Genomic DNA, 18,572 nt, shown 5'->3' on the forward strand with positions numbered 1-18,572 from the left:
CTCAGACAGGCACAGGCTGAGCTGAGTTGGCTATACCTCCAGCAAAATGTTCTCCAGTGGGCCAGTGGGGACTCAAGGCAAACAGTCACAGTTTTGCTGTCTTGCAACAGTTGGGTGGGCTCAGGAGGCAGTGGCAGCCCTCCAAGTATCATGGGACCTTTGGAGGGAAGAAGAGGACCTCTAGCTTAGCTTGCAACACCAAGAGCTCTGGGAGGTTCTCCCTAGGGCCACTGCCACATCTGATCCACTGCCTGTAAGAAGCAGGTATTACCATAGTGGTAATTTGTGCATCCCTATGTGTGGCCATGTGATTTGGTATCTATGTTCTATATGATCCCAACCCACTGTCTAGGGTCTGTCCTTTGGACCCCTGCCAACCTCTTTTCCTGTCTACACAATTGTAAAAACCTAAGACTGAACATTGCTGTTAGATAAATGAGCCCCAGGAGCCCACTCAGCGTCCCCAGCATATATTATTAACTACCTGTGGTTTCCCTCACCTGCTCCAAGTTCCCACCCAGACTTGCTACTGGGAACTGGCTATAAATCCTGGGCCTTTAGGATGGCAACAGTGTAACAACCCCCCACCCCCAAGGGATGGAAACTTCTCTTTGTGCAGACTCCACTGCTCATTCTTAATGGGCTCTTCTTAGACTTGACACAGGGGATTCTGGGTTATTGCTGCAGTAGGGAATGGCAGCCTCCTGATTATAGCCAAACAGTCATCTATGATTTAGAGCAAGTTGGTTAACTCAGCACCACATAGCTCAAGACAGACAAATGAACAGAAGTGGATGGGTGAGGCGGGTAGGACCAATTGCTAATCCTTTGTAGTTGCAGCATGTGCCGAGTAATTTGTATATTTGCATTCAGGCATGCATGTGCACATGCGTGTGCATGTATTCATTGACTGTATACATTAAGAGTGCATACGTATAAGAGTGACACAGTGGGTGTACTATCAGATGCTCTGGCCCAAGTAAACACTCAGTGCCCACCTGTGACAGACATGTTCACATCAGTTCTATCCTTATGGAAACATGTCTCTAGGCACAAGTATACTCTAGCAAAGGCTAGAATTCCACAGTGCTGTAAGTGCAGCCTGGTTCTTTGACTCTGAGACCATGACCACCTTGAGCACAAGTTACAGGCAGGAGACATGCGCACTCCTTTTCCTTATTTGGAAATTTGAGACAAGATCTCACCCGGGTGGCATCAGCCTCCCCAGAACTGGTATGTCTAGTGGGTTCCTCCATGCCAAGCCTTTGCTGTCTTCAGTGGCATGAAGTTTGTCATGCTAGTCCGGGCCTTTATTCTTTTCCCCAGTGTCGTGCTTGTTCACTTACGTGGGAATTAATTGCTCTTCTCGAGGATGCCTTTAGAAATTGGTTTTAAATGAGTGCATTAGGCAGCCCCATTCATTATTCATGGGTTTCCTTCCCAATATGGCATCCAAGTCTGAGTTCCCGGAGATGATTTAATCACAGAGGCCATTAATTAGAGATGGGACAGCAGCCTCCTGGTGGCCTCAGCAGGGCGGGGTCATGGCCAGTGAAGATCTGCACATGCTGTCCCTGCCGTGGGTTCGGTGGGCTGGTGTGGGGGATGGGGAGCAGCATGTATTGCTCACTGCTCCATTTCAGCTGAAAGCCCCGCACATAACTCACTGCTCTCCCAAGTTGTGATGCCTTGGCCTCAGCCTTTCTGAAGCTGTGACTTTAATACCTCATGTTAGGGTGACCCTCCAACCATAAAACTTGGCAGAGTTTCTCTGTGTAGCTCTGGCTGTCCTGGAACTCACTTTGTAGACCAGGCTGGCCTCGAACTCAGGAATCTGCCTGCCACTGCCTCTGCCTCCCAAGTGCTGGGATTAAAGGCGTGCGCTACCACTGCCCAGCTCATAAAACTATTTTTGTTGCTCCTTCATATCTGTAATTTTGCTACTGTTAGGAACCATAAATATCTTTTGAGATAGAGGTTTGTCAGAGGGATCCTGACCTACAGTTTGAGAACCACTATGCCCTTATACCACAGACCTGGCTGACATGAAGCCCTCAGCATGCTGTGGCTCCGCTGGCAAAATACTTGCCTAGCATGAATGAAGCCTTGGGGTCCGTCCTCAGCATCGTTACAAACCAGGCATGGTGGTGGAAGCAAGATCCCGATGATCAAAAGCTCAAGGTTAAATAGAGCACCGCCCATTTCCTAACCAATCCTCTTATCTCCCCACCCCCGCAATGTCACAGCTGGGGGCACCAGGCCTCTGGCTGCCTAACCCTATCATGCCACCTAGTTTTTGTTAGCTTGCTTTGGTTGGTGCTTGTTTAACAATGAATAGATTGGGGGGGGGGGGGCGTTCAAGACAGGGTTTCTCTGTATAGCCCTGGCTGTCCTGGAGCTCACTTTGTAGACCAGGCTGGCCTCGAGCCTCGAACTCAGAAATCCGCCTGCCTCTGCCTCCCAGGTGCTGGGATTAAAGGTGTGCGCCACTACACCCAGCATGAATAGATTTATTAAGGGAGAGACTGCCAGGAGTTACCTAAGGAGGAGTAGCTCATGGCTCAGTTTCAGGACTCCTGTCCCCACTGCACTGAGTACACCTCTGCCCCACTCTAAGAAGAGTGCAGTGGGTTTGCTCAAACCCTGCCTAGGTACACCTTTTAGTTGAGTCTTGCAGTTAACTAGTATGACTTGTGTAAAAACGGTCTCTGCAATTACATAGCAGAGAAGAAATTGGGGGTCCAAACCTCAAGAGCATCCAAACTGTTAAAAAGCCATTAGACCCAGACAGCTTAGTGATGTGCCGGTGTGATGAGTGAGTGAGACAGCTCTGGGGAATGCTCACTGAAGGCCAGTTTTCATCGCCATAATAGAACTCTATGCTGTTCTGATCCAGTTGCTTTTAAATTAATGGCATTCGACTAAAACACCTTTGGGTTGGGTAGGCTCCTCCAGGGCCTAGCAAGCTCTGGGAAGGGCTGTCTAAGGACGCCACCTCAGGTCACACCAGAAGCACAGGTAATAGAGACTCCGTGGAGACAAGTCTGCAGTTAACACTAGCTACAAAACAACCCAGGCACCAAATGTCAAAGGTCCGGTTTATTCTGGCAACCCGGAAAGAAAACATGTAAATAATAAATTTAAAAAACAAAATCCATGCACTCAGATCCAGGGATAGGGTGGGAGTGAGGGGTAAGGAATGTGGGAAAGTGGGAAAGGAAGAGGAGGGAGAGTAGATGGAGGGAGAGGAGAAGAGAGGTTCGATCAATAAGGAAGAGAAGCATCCATAAAAAGGCAGAAAGACTCAGAAGTGGAGTATCAAAAGCAGAGATCAATAAAATGGGGGAAATGCATGGGTAGAGATACTGAGAACAGAAAGCTGGGCTGGGGAAGTGGGGAGACGGAATCTAGGAAGGCAAGGGCATGACCAAGAGAAGGCTGGGGTGGGGGTCACAGGCGATGTGGGAAGGCTCCCCAAAGCCCTTGCAGGGGCACCTAGGGGTCCCCGGCAGTGCTGATGACGTGGAACAGGGTGACGTTGTACAGCACCTGGTGCCCGTTGTTCCAGGTATACAGGGCCCGCTCCCTGGGGTTGTAATCCAGCATCGAGATGTGCGAATACTGGTTGTGGAAGGGCACATCCGTGTACTCATAGCTGGACGTGTTGGTGAAGTACGCAAAGTAGACCTTGGCTCCGGCCAGGTGAGAGTTGGTCACATAGAGGACACCGCAGATCATGAAGGCCTCGCCGGCGCTGCGCTTAGGGTACCCGGTGTCCCAGGATCTCACGACCTCCAGGGTGTGAGGGTCCAGCCGACTGACTACGATGTTGCCCGCATTCTGGTTGGTGGTATACACAGCCCACAGCCCACTCTCGTCTACCATGAAGTCCATGTCCGAGAAGCCGCCCCAGGAATAGGGGAAGGTGTTATTGTAACCAGCCCCCGGGAGGCTCCTCTGCACCAGCACCGAGCGGGACCGGAAGTGGTACTTGACCACCACATTGCTCTGGTACTTATTGTAGAAGAGAGAGCCATTGTATACCACATGGCCCGTACCTGCCCATGGCTGTGGCAGCAGGTGCTGGATGAAGTTCTGGCCTTTGATGAAGTCTCCCAGAGTACGGAACTCCAGCACTCGGCGGCCTTTGTAATAACCATCCATGTACCAGACCTATGAGAGCAGCAGCCAGTCACTGGAGGGACTGTAACCAGTGACCCTCCGAGACTGGCCAGCCAGGCAACATCAATCATGGTCAGCCATTATCAGCATGTCGCTACTCAGTCACCATCCGTCCTATGATCTTAGTGACCAGTTATAGTCTAGTGATTGTGAACACTAATGGGCCTGGGCAGATGACTCAAGGGGTAAAGTGCTTGCCACTCAAGCATGAGGACCTGAGGTTGGATCCCAGCACCCATAAAAGTGCTGAGCACAGTGGTGTACAGCTGTAACCACACTGCAGGGGAAGCCAGAGACAGATCTTGGGAGCTCATCAACCAGCCAGCATAGCCATATTGATGAGCTGCAAGTTCTGTGAGGGATCCTGACTGAGGGGAGGGGGGGTTGAAAGGGCCAGGAAGATGGTTCAATGGGGGAAGTTCACCTGCTTTGCAAGCAGAAAGATTGTCTGACCCCAGAACCCATCTGAGAAGCTGACCATGGCCGTATGTGTCTATAACCCCAGTGCTCTTGAGCACAGAGACAGGAGGATCAACTGGGGCATGCTGACTGCCAGCCTAGCTCAGTAAGAGAGCCTATATCCAGGCCTAAGGCTGGGAGTGACACAACGGGGAATCTGATGTCCCTGGCCTGTGAGCACACACATCTGTACACAAACCTGTGCACATCGAACACACACTAAAGGGAAAAGAAAAGGCAGTGGAGAATGATAGAGAAAAACATGTTGACCTCTGGCCTCATGCAGGGACACACACCTGCCTATGCACATTCCTTTATGAACATATAACAAAAGGACCCTAAATTAGTGGTGATGACCTGAAGGATCAGGGAACATTTTCCTCTAGGAGACTTACTAGGATCATAGATTCACTGGACACTAGGTTGAGACTGTTCACTGAACAGCTATTGGGTAATAAGAGGTTACTTTGATTTCACTATATTTTGGTTGGTTTGACTTGGTTTTTGTTGTTTTGGTTTTGGTTTTGGTTTTTGAGTAGAGTCTAACTATGTAACCTAGGCTGGCTTGGAACTCATTTTGTAGACCAAACTGGCCTTGAGCTCACACCCGCATCTGCCTCCTAAGTTAAGTGCTGGGATTAAATAGGTTTGCCACCTTGTCTGGCTAACTCCTGTCAGCACAGATGTCACTGACCCTCAGCAGCACTGTCAGCCCCATGCTCAAATGCACTTGTGAATGCCCTCATGTGGAGGTGAGACTCAAGAACTTCAATATTGAAGGATAAGAAAATCACAATATGAAGGCACCTGCCAAGTGTCTGTGGCTAAGAGTGCACAGGACTAGTTAAGTTCAAATCCAATTCCAATAACCAGCTGGTTGGACCATCGTTATCTGTTGAGGTCAGTGATCCAATGGAGTAGTGTTGAGTTACTGCCCTGCTCACTTGATCACCCATTGTGATGGTTAACTTTTAAAGATTTATGGATTATGAAGTTTATGTATGAGTGCTCTATCTGCATGTACACCTTCATACAAGAAGAAGACATTGTTGTGAGCCACCATGTGTGTGCTGGGAATTAAACTCAGGACCTCTGGAAGTGCAGCCATTGCTCTTAACCACTGAACCTCCTCTCCATATTGTGTTGGTTAGCTTCAGCTTGAAACAACCAAGAACTACCTAGTAAGTGAGTCTCAATGAGAGATTGTCTACAGAAAATTGGACTGTGGACATGTCTATAAGGAATTGTCTTAATTGTTCATTAATGTGGGGAGACCCGGCCCATTGTGGACAACACCATTCACTAGGCAAGGAGTTCTGAACTGTGTGAGAATGGAGAAACTGATCTGAGCACAAGCAAGCAAGAATGTGTGCGTACAGTGCCTTTCTCTCTGATCCTGACTGTGCTCGTGATGTGACTAGCTGTTTGAAATTCATGTCTTGACTTCTTTACAATGATGGACTTTAACCTGGAATTGTAAGTTAAACTAAGTCCCTTTCTTCTCTAAGTTACTTTTTGTCAGAGTATTTTATCAACCACAGAAATGAAACAGGCAGAGGCCAGAAGAGGACATTAGATGTCCTGCTGTATCGACCTCCACCTCATTTATTTGAGATAGGGTCTCTAAATTAACCTGGCACTGGACCCAGTAAGCTCCAGTGATCCCCTGTCTCTGCTCCCCACGGCACTGGTGCACATGGCCACTCATGGATGACTGGGGTTTGAACTCAGGTCGTCATGTTTGTGGAGCAAACACTCTTACCCCTGTGCTAGTTCCCTCCCTATCCCTATGCCATTTTAATTTCTGCAAGTACTATATGATGTCTACACCATGACAAGATTGCCTAACTGCAGTTCTCAGAGTATGTCCCTGATGTCAAAAGACACATGCACCCTACCAGCATATTCTCTAGACAGATGACATAGACTGACAAGGACAGAGGAACCTCAGTCTGGTGGTCACTAGGCAGTCGAGGGAAGGGCCAAAGACTCAGGATGATAGAGTACAAACCACTGGTGTGAGACTGCCCAAAGAGTAAGGTGCCTGCTTCCAAGCCTGACAGCCTCAGGTCAATCCCCAAGAGCCATGTGGTAGGAGGAGAGAATTGAACCTCTGACCTACACATAACATGCTGTGGTGCACATGTACACACACATCCATGTGTACACACACACACTAAGTAAATAATAATGTAATTATTTTTAAACAGTGAGTGGGCTGGACATGGTGGTAGTATACACCCTTCATCCCAGCACTCAAGAAGCAGAGACAGGCAGATCCTAACTCCAGCTCTTAGGGACATCCAGTGGCCTTTTCTCTTTCAAGTGCACTACCCACCTCCCCATATTCACCCACGAGTTAAAAATAATAAAACTGAAACCTAAATAAGAATCAAGTGTGGATTCCCCGGGCGCCAGCAGGCAGTCACTGAAGTGAGATCACTCACCCTGCTGTCTGCACTGGGGGCCATTGTGTCAGTCATCCAGGAACCGAAGCGGGACCCCATGGCCCGGATGGTAATAGGGTTACTGACGCCTGTCAGCTTCCCGCAGCCTGGGAGATAGGAACAGTGAGCGTGAGGATAGACTGCAGCAAGACCTCCGAGAGGAGGCAGGACACTGGGTGCACTGGGAAGGGCTGGGGGCTGAGGTCAGGGAGGAAACCTGAGTGTCATCTCAGGATGTCAACTTGGACATAAAGGGTTGAAAATGAGCCAAAGCTACTTCCAGTTTTGGGGCCTGAGGTGGCATTGGGTTAGGGATACCAAAGAGGGAGGGTTAGCAGTTAGATGCCAAACCGTACCTAGCTTTGGAGCGCACGGGCAGCATTGGGCATGGGTGTGGAGTTCGGGGTTGGGGCAAGCTTCAGGGTCAAGGCATACCCAGCTTCTGCGCGCAGGCATGGAGTCGGGCTTCCAGGGCCATCACGCGCTGTTGCAAGTCCTCGTACCCGTAGGCACCCATTTCCTCTTGGATGGCAGCCAGGTTGCCAGAGAGGTTCCTCACCTCCTCCCGCAGGCGCACAATGGTTCGTGTGTCTGCTTTGTACTGCTCCAGCACTGAACTCAGGGGCAGCAGCTCTGTCATCCTGTCCTTCAGTTCCTGCTCACCAGGAGAAAATGGCCGCCGATCTGACCCCTGACCCTTGACCCATAGCTTAACCCCCTATCATCTTGGATACAGTGCTCATCCCTTGCCAACGGATGCCTTCAGGACCCCACTGGCCAGCCAACCCCTCATTTCTTCCCAGACGTGGCCCCACCCTTGGAACTCAGGTCCTCTGGCTTTCTCACTGCAATCACTCTTACTGCAGCCCCTCCCCCAAACCCTCCAACCACTCTCTTGACCTCAGAGCTGAGCTCAGAAGAACCCACCTGAAAGCTTTTGGCTGAGACTGACCCATCGGCTGCCCTGAGCCTTGCATCCAGGCTCCGCATGAGGGTCTCCATGCTGCGAACATACTGGAGATCCCGGAATGTCCTTAGCTCAAGGACCTCCATGGACTGGGACACATTCTGGACCTAGAAGGAAAACCATTCAGGAGACAAGCTCCTCCTCCCAGCCACTGACGGGATAAGGTGGCCAGGACCAGTACAGACCCCCTGCCAACCCTATTCTCCTCTGATCTCACTGGCAACTTTCCAATAGCAGACTCCACAAAGTCCCATCCCTTCACACCTGGCCCCTCCTCCCCAATACTTGGCTTCCATCCTCCGGATACAGCAAGGCAGAGGGTCTTTTCCAAAATGAAGACTAGAACCAGGAGTGGTAGCACACACCTGTAATCCCAGCACTTGGAGGAATAGGCGAAGGATCAGAATTTCAAGGGTATCCTCAAAAAAAGGGCCCAGGCTGGGTGGTGGTGGTGCATGCCTTTAGTTCCAGCACTTAGGAGGCAGAGGCAGGTGGCTCTCTGTGAGTTCAAGGCCAGCCTGGTCTACAAAGCGAGTTTCAGGACAGCCAGGACTACAAAGAGAAGTCCTGTTTTGAAAAGCAAAAAAGAGCCAGAAGTGGTGGGCCACAGAAGTAATCCCAGCACTCAGGCTAAAGCAGAAGGATTGCCATGAGTTCCAGCTCAGCCAAGGCTGCAGCATGAATTCCAGGTCAGTCTGGGTCAGAGTATAACCTTGCCTGTAACAACAACAACAAAGCGAAAACAGCGGTGGGAGGGTCCTGGGGCTTTAGGGCTTTAAAAGCTCAGTAATAGAGGGGTTGTCAGGGATGCACAAAGCCCTGGATCCAACCCTTGCATAAACTGGGTGGTTCATACTCGTACGCAAACCACTTGGGAAGTGGATCCAGGAGGATTTGAACTTCAAGGTCCTCCTTAGATACACAGTGAGTTCAAGAGCAGCCTAGGCTATACAAGACCCGGAGGTACACATCACTAGTCAAGCCATGAACTATTTTTTTTCAGCCACTGTGAATAAGGGCCCTATGTAAAAGTCCACAGCTTTGGGGAAAAGCGGTTTCGGTAAGGGCAGTGGGCAGAGCAGGACTCTGAGAGGCAGGGGTGGGTGGGTTGCAGGTCCCCAGGTGCTCCCTGCAGCCAAGTCTCAGCTTCCTCCTCTGTTCAGTGAGGGGGGTGGCTGCAGTCATCACAGCTGACACAAATAGGCAGTGACAGGGACTTCAGTCAGCAAAGAATTTGAAACATCCTGGAGACAGATGAAGTGGAGGCAGCCAGGGTGAAAAGGATTCCGCATGCAGGCATGTGTGTGTGTGCATACATATCTGTATAGCTAAGTGTGTATGTGTCTGTTTGAATACATGTCTGTGTGTGTGTGTGTACATCCATATCTATGTGTAAGTGTGTTAGGTGTGTGTGCATACATATCTGTATAGCTAAGTGTGTATGTGTCTGTGTGAATACATGTCTGTCTGTGTGTGTGTACATCCATATCTATGTGTAAGTGTGTTAGGTGTGTGTGCATACATACCTATGTATGTGTGTATATGTGTGTGCATACATATCTATGTATGTACGTATGTATATATGTGTGCATACACATCTGCATAAGTATGTCTGGAAGGACAGAGATTGATGTTGTTTGTTTTCCACAATAACCCTCCACCTTATTTTTTGAGACAGGGTCACCAAACCTGAAGTTCATACTTCAGCCAGACTGGTTTAAGTTCCCAACTATTCCTCTCTCCTCTTTAAAATGTTTTAAAATTACATTTGTTTGTTTGGTATGTGGCAGTCAGAGGACACTTGGTGGGAGTTCATTCTCTCTTCTAACCGTATAGGACCTGAGGATTGAACTCAGGCCGTAAGGCTTGGCGGCAACCCAGCCCCCCTCCCCACCTCCCACTCAACAGGATCTTCCTGTGTGGCCCAGGCTGGACTCAAACTTGTGGCAGTCATTCTGCCTCAGCTTCCCAAGTCCTGGCATTATAGGTGTGCACTGCCACTCCCAGCTGCACAATTTGCACAAGCCTTTACAGAATGAAGAGCAGGTAAGACCCTTGCCTGATGAGGGCACCAAGCACCTTCTTAGCAGGGACATCCAAGGCTGCATGGAGCACTGGCTGCCTGGTCAGAGTGCACAAGAACAAATGAAGGCTGTCCCTGACACGACAGCCTTCCCAGCTCTGTAAACATGCGGCCACTCTTTCTAGGAAGCCTGGAACAAATAATGAATGAAGGCATTCACCTGGAAGACAGAAGTGGGTCCATGCCTGTCACTCATCCCAACACTCTGGAGACCGAGGCAGGAGGACCGGAAGTTCAAAGCTTGAGCTATATAGTGAATTTTAGGACAGCCTGGGCTATGTGATACTGTTTCAAAAAGGAAAAGCAAACAAGTAGGATAAGTGGTGCCCACTCTTAGTTCCAGCACTAGAGAGGCAGAAAGACAGGTAGATCTCTGTGAGTCTGAGGCTAGTTTGGTTCATAGAGCAAGTTCCAGGCCAGCCAGGGCTTCACAGTGAGACCTGTCTCAAAATAATAACAACAACAAGAAAGGTAAATTCAAAATATTTAATAGAGCTGGGTATGGTTACAAACAGCTTTAATCCCAGCAATGAAGAGGCAGAGGCAGGTGGATCTCTGAGTTCAAGGCCAGCCTGGTCTACAGAGTGAGTTCCAGAACAGCCAGGGCTACCTAGGGAGATCCTATCTCAACAAAACCAAAAAAAAAAAATTAATAAAAATGTAAATAAAAAAGAAAATAAAAACCTACCTAGATGGTATCTTGACCATTGGCCACTTTAAAACAAGCTACCCAGCTGGATCTTTTGTGGTTTAGCCTAGATGGTGACAGGAAGAGGAGAGGCAAAAGGGAATGTCAGCCTCCCCCAGCAGCTGCCAGGCCCTACCTTCTCCATGAGTTGCCGAAGCTCTCTGCTCCGACCGTCTCGGGCACAGGTGCTCTGCGCAGGGATCACGGCTGTGCAGACGCACTTGCCATCAGGTGCCTGGGCTGACGTATAAAGCTGCCAGCCCTCCTCCGGGCTCTGGAAGAGAGTCTGTGGAGGAAAGGCTGTAGTTAGAGAGTAGGAACCCATCCACAGAGCTCGTGAAAAAAGATAGAGACAGAGACTGGCTGACCCCTGGAGGCTCTCTGGCCTGACTGGACAACTGGACAACTTAGCAGGCCAATGAAAGGCTCTGTCTCAAACAAGGTGGGAGGTACCTGAGGAACATCACCAGCTGAGATCTTCCTCTGGTCTCTGCACATGTGTACAAGTGCATACCAGCACACACATGCACACGTGGGGAAACAAGGGGGAAAGCACTTACCATGCCACTGTGAGGACCTGAGTTTGGTTCCCCACAACCCACATAAAACAGACACTGGAGATCATGTCTGTAACCCTAACACTCTATCAAAGTGGGAGGTGCAGACAGGAGAATCCTGGAAGCTCTTGGACCTTCTAGACTGGCTTACACAGGTATGAACAAGACACTGTCTCAAACAAGGTGGACAGTGGACACTGACACTCTAGGTTGTCTTTGGACTGCCACATGTATGCTGTATCTAGCCTAGGCTGGCCTTGAACTAACTATATAGCCGAAGGTAACCTTGAACTTGTGATCTACCTGCCCTGACCTCTTGTGTGTTGGGGTTACAGGAGGGTAACACCACCCCTGATTCTTAGGTGCAAGGAATTGAATCCAGAGCCTGCCTCATGATAGGCCAGCACTGTACCCACTGAGCCCCAGCCCCAGGGAAACTTTCAGCACTCTAAGTATCAACGTGCAAAGGGACCTAAGAATAGCCACTGAAAAATCAGGGACTTGGAGCTGGATGTGGTAGTGCATGCCTGATAACCCAGCACTTGGGGGCTGAGGCAGGAGGATTGCTTAAGTGTAGGAATTCTGTGTTGGAGTGTGCTACACAGATTGGGTATCCACAGTAAGTTCAAATCAATACATCGATCTCCCAGTAGTGCTTAAGGAAACCCTGTTTCAGAAGAAAGAATGCAGGATGGAGGGAAACATCATTTTTGTTCATTTGTTTGGTGTTTTTCGAGACAGGGTTTCTCTGTATTGCACTGGCTGTCCTCACACTCACTCTGTAGACCAAGCTGGACTTGAACTAAGAGAGCTGCCTGCCTCTGCCTCCCAAGTGCTGGGATTAAAGCTGTACTCCACTACAACCCAGCATAGCAACATCTTTAAAGAGCAGACACCAGGGTCAGACAAGACGGCTCAGTGGGGAAAGTGCTTGTTGCATAAGCTTGAGGACCCAAGTTCAGATCCCCAGCACCCACAAAAAGCCCTGGATGGTGGTGCAAGTTCTGGGGCCATTGTTACAGGAGGATCTCTGTAGTGTCTAGCCGGCTTAGCCTCCTTGGTGAGCTCCAGGCTACAGAGAGACCAGTCTCAAAAACAGCTGAATGGCTCCTGGTGAACTATACCTGAGGTTGTCCCCGGTCCCCACATGCCTGTTGTGTATACACATCCACACACATTTCAAAAGTGGAGGAAACACACACATGTAAATAAGTGGAGATTGCACATGTTGAATTATTGAGTAATATAGACAGAAGAAATTCGGGAAAAGAGGGTGTGGGGAGCAGGTGTCATTCAGGGTGTGACTTCCGTGAGTGCAGACTGGACGGGGATAGGGGAGCACCATGTGTATGGAAAGGTGTTCCAGGCAAGAGGAACAGCAAGGCCTGAGGCAGGGCCATGGACCTGAGTGACAAGACCAGAGTGAGCCAGGCACTAAGTGAAGGGAGGCAAGAGTGGGGAGGTGACAGTGTGACTGTGAAGGAACTGATGAGCAGCAGCCAGGACTTTGGCTTCTGGTGTGGACGAGGTGGAAGCAATGGAGAATCATCAGCAGAAGAGAGATAGATGCTCACTGACACACTGACGACGCACTGATGCGGGTGCTCAGTCCCAGCTCAGAGGGACTGCTGGAGTCCAGGCGAAGACAGTGAGTAGTGACCGGGAGATGAGAAATGCAGAACTTCGGTCCTATCTAGCATGCTTGTTTTTGTATTGAAGCAGGAGCTCACATAGCACATGCTGGCCTCAAACTCCATCTTGTAGCCATGGATGCTGGTGAAATCCTGATCCTCCTGACTCCACCTCTTGAGCACTAGGCTGACAGTCATGGACTGCTACGCTCTATTCCTCAGTGCTGAGGAGGGAAGCCAGGTCTTTGTGGCAAGCACTGGGCATACTGGGCAAGCATGAGCCACTGAGCCCAGTCCTGCCTACACTGCGTCCTACCACGCGTGTTTCTGGAGAGGCAAGCAGCGCACAAGCCACTATCTGCAAGGCTGTTACTGATCCCAAAGAGGCAGTGCCCAGGAGCTGAGGCAGAGGTAAGGCAGGCTGAGTCAGGAGCAATTGGGGAGACTCCTGCTGCGCGCTCGTCTCTTCCCACTCAATACATTCTTTTATTGAAATGTGAGCAAATGAGCTAACTACACAGTGAGCTCCACACCTCCACTAATTTATAAGAAAAATAATCCATTCACAGACGACAGCGGAGACCGTGGTAATGACTCAGGCTGTGCCTCTTACATCCTACCTAAGCCGGGGACTCCCTCTGTCAGAGCCTGCACGGCTTACCTTGCATGAACTCCTGCTCAAGGTTTTGTTTATTTATTACATTTATTTATTTACTTACTTATTTACTTACTTAGTGTGTGCGTGTGTGTGTGTGTGTGTGTGTGTGTGTGTGTGTGTACATTGTGTGGCTCAGAATGCATGTAGAAGCCAGAGGTCAACTGGCAGAAATTGGTTCTCTATTTCCACAGTGTGATTCCCTGGAATAGAACTCAGGTCATCAGGTTTGGTGGCAAGTATTTTTACCCGCTGAGTCATTGTACCTACTGGCCAAGTCAGAGAGATGGCTCAGCAGTTAGGAGCACTGGCTGCTCTTCCAAAGGACCCATGTTCAATTCCCAGCATCCACATGGCAGCTCACAACTGTCTGTAATTCCAGTTCCAGGGGGGGTCTGACATTCTCACACATGGAAGCAGAACACCAGTATACATAAAATAAAAAATATAATTAAAAGAAAAATTTTAAAAAGAAAAGAAATGAATTAGGCAGAGCCAAGGCTCAAACAGCAGAAGCCTCCCTGAGGGCTGATAGACAATTAATGGTTGCTGGAGAAGGGACTAATGAGACCACAACCATCTCTGAGGGGTGATGGGCAGTTATTGGTAGCTGGGGTTGGGAGACAAAGCTCAAGGCTCTGTCCCTGCCTTAGGATTAATAAGCAGTAATGGTTGCTCAGGAGGAAAAGACATTTCCTCAGTGGTTTGGCCACTGGTAAGGAGCCTATCACCCTGTAAACAGCCCTTCACCCACACTCTGTAAGCAGTCAACCCTCACAAAACCCACTGGGTCACAAAAAAAGAGAAAGACATGAAAATAGAAAGGCTGGCTGGGAAGAGGGAGGAGTCAGCAGGAGTGGGCAGGACCAGGGATGAGATGGGATGAATACAATGAGAGATCACTGTGGGCTATGAAAATGCCATAACCATTATTATGTATATTGTGCTAATAAAAAATTTAAGAATGATTCAGTGCCCTGTATGCCCTGGAAGCTGTCATAGTCCATTCTGTACATGTAGTCAGGAGAGACTCTAAGGTCTTCTAGCACACCTAGTGAGCCATGCCTCTCCTGCGCAAGAGCGCTTGTCTTGTTTTGTCTTGTCTTGTTTGGTTTTGTTCTGTCTTGTCTGTATGTGTTTTTTGCCTGAGTGTGTGTTTTCAGTCCTCTGGAGCTGCAGTTCCAGGACAGCTGTTAGGGGCCATGTGGATGCTGGCAATGGAACCAAGGCTCTACAACAGCCAGTACTCTTAATCACTGAGCCAACTCTCCAGTCCTTTGTCAGAGAACTCTTAAAGGTTTGGTTTGGTTTGGTTTGGTTTTGGTTTTTCCAGACAGGGTTTCTCTGTGTAATAGTCTAAGCTATCCTGTAACTTGCCTTGTTTACCAGACTGGCCTTGAATTCACAAGATCCAACTGCCTCTCCAGTACTGGTATTAAAGGCACGTACCACCACAACCAGCTACCTGTAGAACACTTGTTGTTGTTGTTGTTGTTGTTCATTTTGCTTAGTTTTTTTGTTTTGAGACAAGATTTCATGTATCCCAGGCTGGCTTCGAACGCACTGTGTAGCCAAGGATGACCTGGTCTGATACTTCTGCCTATCTATACCCTTGGAGTTCTGGAATAACAGGCAAGTATCACCATGGCTGGTTTCTATTAGAAAACTTCTGGCTACTCCAGGAAGTCTTACAGAGCCAGGAGGCCTGGGGGCTGCTCATCAACTCTGGGTACACAGGCTCATTTTCTGCAACTCCCACGAGAGCCTCCAGTAAACAAAGTGGCTCCGTTCCGGATTAGTTTTCAGGATGTCTGGGTACCTGGATACTGTGGTCTTTGTTTTGCCTCCATGTATACCTGTGCATTAAATGCCTGCCTGGGAAGATCAGAAGACAGCATAGGACCCATGAAACTGTTAGAGTTGTGAGCTGCCATGGTGGTGCCAGGAATTGAACCCAGGTCCTCTAGTAGAGCAGTCAGTGCTCTTAACTGTTGAGCCATCTCTTACTTTTTCTTTTGAAGTAGAGTCTCACTAAGTTACCCAGGCTGGTCTTGTATGCTTCTTGTGTCCAGGCAGCTGGTACTACAGGCTTGGTTCACTAGGCTCAGCCAGGAACTCAGTCTAACACAGGAAAAATGGCCCACAAAAGGCTTCCCCTTGTTCCCCAAAGAAAGCACAATTGCTTAGCCTCCTTTCAAAGCAAATCCAGTTCTTTCAAAACTGAACAAAGAACAGGAGCCCAAATGTCCCTGCCTATATATCCTCCCACTGGCTCAGGTCCCCAAGCAATTAGGCTAGAGCTCCCCTCAAAGATTCTCATTATGCAAAAACAAAGCAGCCCCGTCCACATAATTAGCATCTCCGGCCTGTGCTTCCTGGCATGTCCTTTGAAGCAAACAAGACACTTCTCCCAACATATGAAATATTGAATTGTAAAAGAGAAGCAAGATCTAAGCACCACGAAGAGACAGCTTCTGTGGCTTTCCTAAAATAATTGTCTGTATGGCACGCGCCCCGCTGGAGTGTTCTCTGCAGCTGTGGAATTAAATGCCTCGGGTTTGGCCGCCAGGTCTCAGCACACTAAGATCCCGAGTTTTGCCCTGCAGGGTTAAGTTCAAATATTCAGTCAAGTTCACTACTATGGAATGGGAATGACCTAGAAGGCTTGATGTTGAACAGTCCAAATGCCATTTCAAGACTGGGGTCTATGTAGCTTGGCACCAAACTCCCTAATTCCTGGAGGGTCTTAACCTGAGGGGCACAATGGTCTATCTCAGGGAAATGCATAAAATAACAGTGTGGAGCAAGCAAGATGGCCCAACTGGTAAAAGTGCTTGCCATTAAGCCTGACAATCTCAGCTCACCTCCTGGGCACCCACAGAGTAGGGGTAAACTGGCTCTCACAAGTTGTCCTCTGACCCCACAAAAGCCATTCAGTGCCTTCACATTAACACACAAATACACACACACACACACACACACACACACATATACAGAGAGAGAGAGAGAGAGAGAGAGAGAGAGAGAGAGAGAGAGAGAGAGAGAGAGAGAGAGAGGAAAATCTTGGGCACATGAGAAGAGGGAGGGGCCCCTCACCCAGTTGAAGCCTCTGTCTGGCAGAGTTAGGGGTCCCACACCATCACCAGTTCCAATCCTTCAGCTTCTAGGAATCTCACCAGAAAACGCATTTACAGGAAAGCATGAGTCCCTAAACCTCTCGTGCAACCAGTGGCTTCTGGTTCTACCTTATCCAATATAATTCCAACCAAGGCACCTCCTGAGCCACCCCATAATCTTATCAAAAGGCAGGGATGTGCTTTTCAAATACTTTATTTTAATTGGGGCGGGGTGGGGGAGAGTGGTATATGCACATGAGTGCAGTGCCCTTTGAAGCCAAAAGAGGGCGTTTGAGCCCTGGAGCTTTAGTTACATGTACTTGTGAGCTACCTCTCATGGGCGCTGAGAACTGAACTCAGGTCCTCTGTAAAAGAGGGTCATCTCTCGAGCCTCCCAGGCACTCTTTTTTCCTGAGTTCTGGTTCCCATCTTAATATGTCCACTAATGGGCTCTAAGAGGATAAGCTATGCCCTCAAGTACCTCTTCTTCAAATCACATTTTGTGAGCTGGAGTTTTCAAATACTTTCATGGAAGCTGCTGTCCCAATTAAGCACAGGGCTCCATAATAGACTCAGGGTTAATTAAGCCTGAGACACACAGGGCAATGATAGAGCTCCTTTCAAGAATTCCCCAGTGAGGGGCTGGGGGCGTGGCTCAGTGGCAGAGCCCCTGCCTAGAATCCCCCAATGAGGGGCTGGGGGCGTGGCTCAGTGGCAGAGCCCCTGCCTAGAATCCCCCAATGAGGGGCTGGGGGCGTGGCTCAGTGGCAGAGCCCCTGCCTAGAATCCCCCAGTGAGTACTGGCTTAGTAGTCATGCCAGCCTTGAGGTTTATCCCCAACTCTGCTAAAATGAAGAAAAGAAAAAAGCTTCCTGAGACAGAGGGATTGTGGCTAGGTTCCCTGGGGGCAGCCACCCCCTGAGCACTGGCTGAGGGAGGATTAGCCAACTGGAAGAGAGCAAGCAGCTGCCTCTTAATAAAATGAGGATAGAATCGAATTTGAGACTGGGTAATTTAATCAGCAAGCTGAGGTGGCTTGGGGCTTATATATTTATTTGGACTTTTCTTCCTTCCAGAAAAGCATCTAAGTGGTTTACAAGGATATGTAAAACACCACACAATGGTTCCAATTAAATTTGAGAGTGGGATCAGACACTCTGGGAGGGCGTGCTGCCAACCCACAGCCAAGGTGGTCAGATGTCTGTTCTTGCACTTTACCCAGCCAATTTGAGACTCAGAATCCAGCCCACACAAATCATAAGGATCATATGGCCAAGTACCAGGCTGCTACAGTGCTCTTTGTTTTTTTGTTTGGTTGTTTGGTTGGTTGGTTGGTTGGTTTGGTTTGGTTTTTTGAGACAGGGTTTCTGTGTAGCCCTGGCCGTCCTGGAACTCACTCTGTAGACCAGGCTGGCCTCCAACTCAGAAATCCACCTACCTCTGCCTCCCAAGTACTGGGATTAAAGGCATGCACCACCACACCCGGCTTACAGTGATCTTTTTAAAAAAAGAATTCTTTTAATTACAATGTAGGGTATGTGCGCACGAACACACACAGGTGCACACATGTGCCATGATGTGGGAGTATATGTCGATCAGAGAACAGCTAGCAGCTCTCTTCTACTGTATGAGTTCTCGGGTTGAACTTGGGCCATCCAAGGACCTTTACCTGCTGAGCCCTCTTTCTGCCCATAAAAGAATTTTATTAGGCACTGCCTAAAACTAGACAGGTAGGAGTGTCTCTTTTTTAAGTTTCTAATTACATAATAATTGGCATAATAACTTAA

At 49.0% G+C, this 18,572-nt stretch overlaps 1 protein-coding gene across 6 annotated transcripts in view; it reads right to left on the reverse strand.

Annotated features, from left to right (window-relative positions):
- Window positions 1-3,078: 3,078 nt before the first annotated feature.
- Window positions 3,079-18,572, reverse strand: part of Olfm2 (olfactomedin 2) — a 78,644-nt gene continuing 63,150 nt past the window's right edge. For 3 of the 6 annotated variants that reach the window (NM_001357639.1, NM_173777.4, NM_001357635.1), the window contains exons 2-6: window positions 10,963-11,112; window positions 8,016-8,162; window positions 7,524-7,743; window positions 7,089-7,195; window positions 3,079-4,173 (exon numbers count right to left, since the gene is read on the reverse strand). In NM_001357639.1, coding sequence (NP_001344568.1) covers window positions 3,496-4,173; window positions 7,089-7,195; window positions 7,524-7,743; window positions 8,016-8,162; window positions 10,963-11,112 — 1,302 coding nt within the window. In that variant the 3' untranslated portion in view covers window positions 3,079-3,495. Of the gene's footprint in view, window positions 4,174-7,088; window positions 7,196-7,523; window positions 7,744-8,015; window positions 8,163-8,420; window positions 8,518-10,962; window positions 11,113-18,572 lie in introns of those variants that run through there. The other 3 variants (XM_030244363.1, XM_030244364.1, XM_030244365.1) reach the window with 2 other exon arrangements.

This window comes from Mus musculus, chromosome 9 (assembly GCF_000001635.26).
Source record: "Mus musculus strain C57BL/6J chromosome 9, GRCm38.p6 C57BL/6J".
NCBI classification, from domain to species: domain Eukaryota; kingdom Metazoa; phylum Chordata; class Mammalia; order Rodentia; family Muridae; genus Mus; species Mus musculus.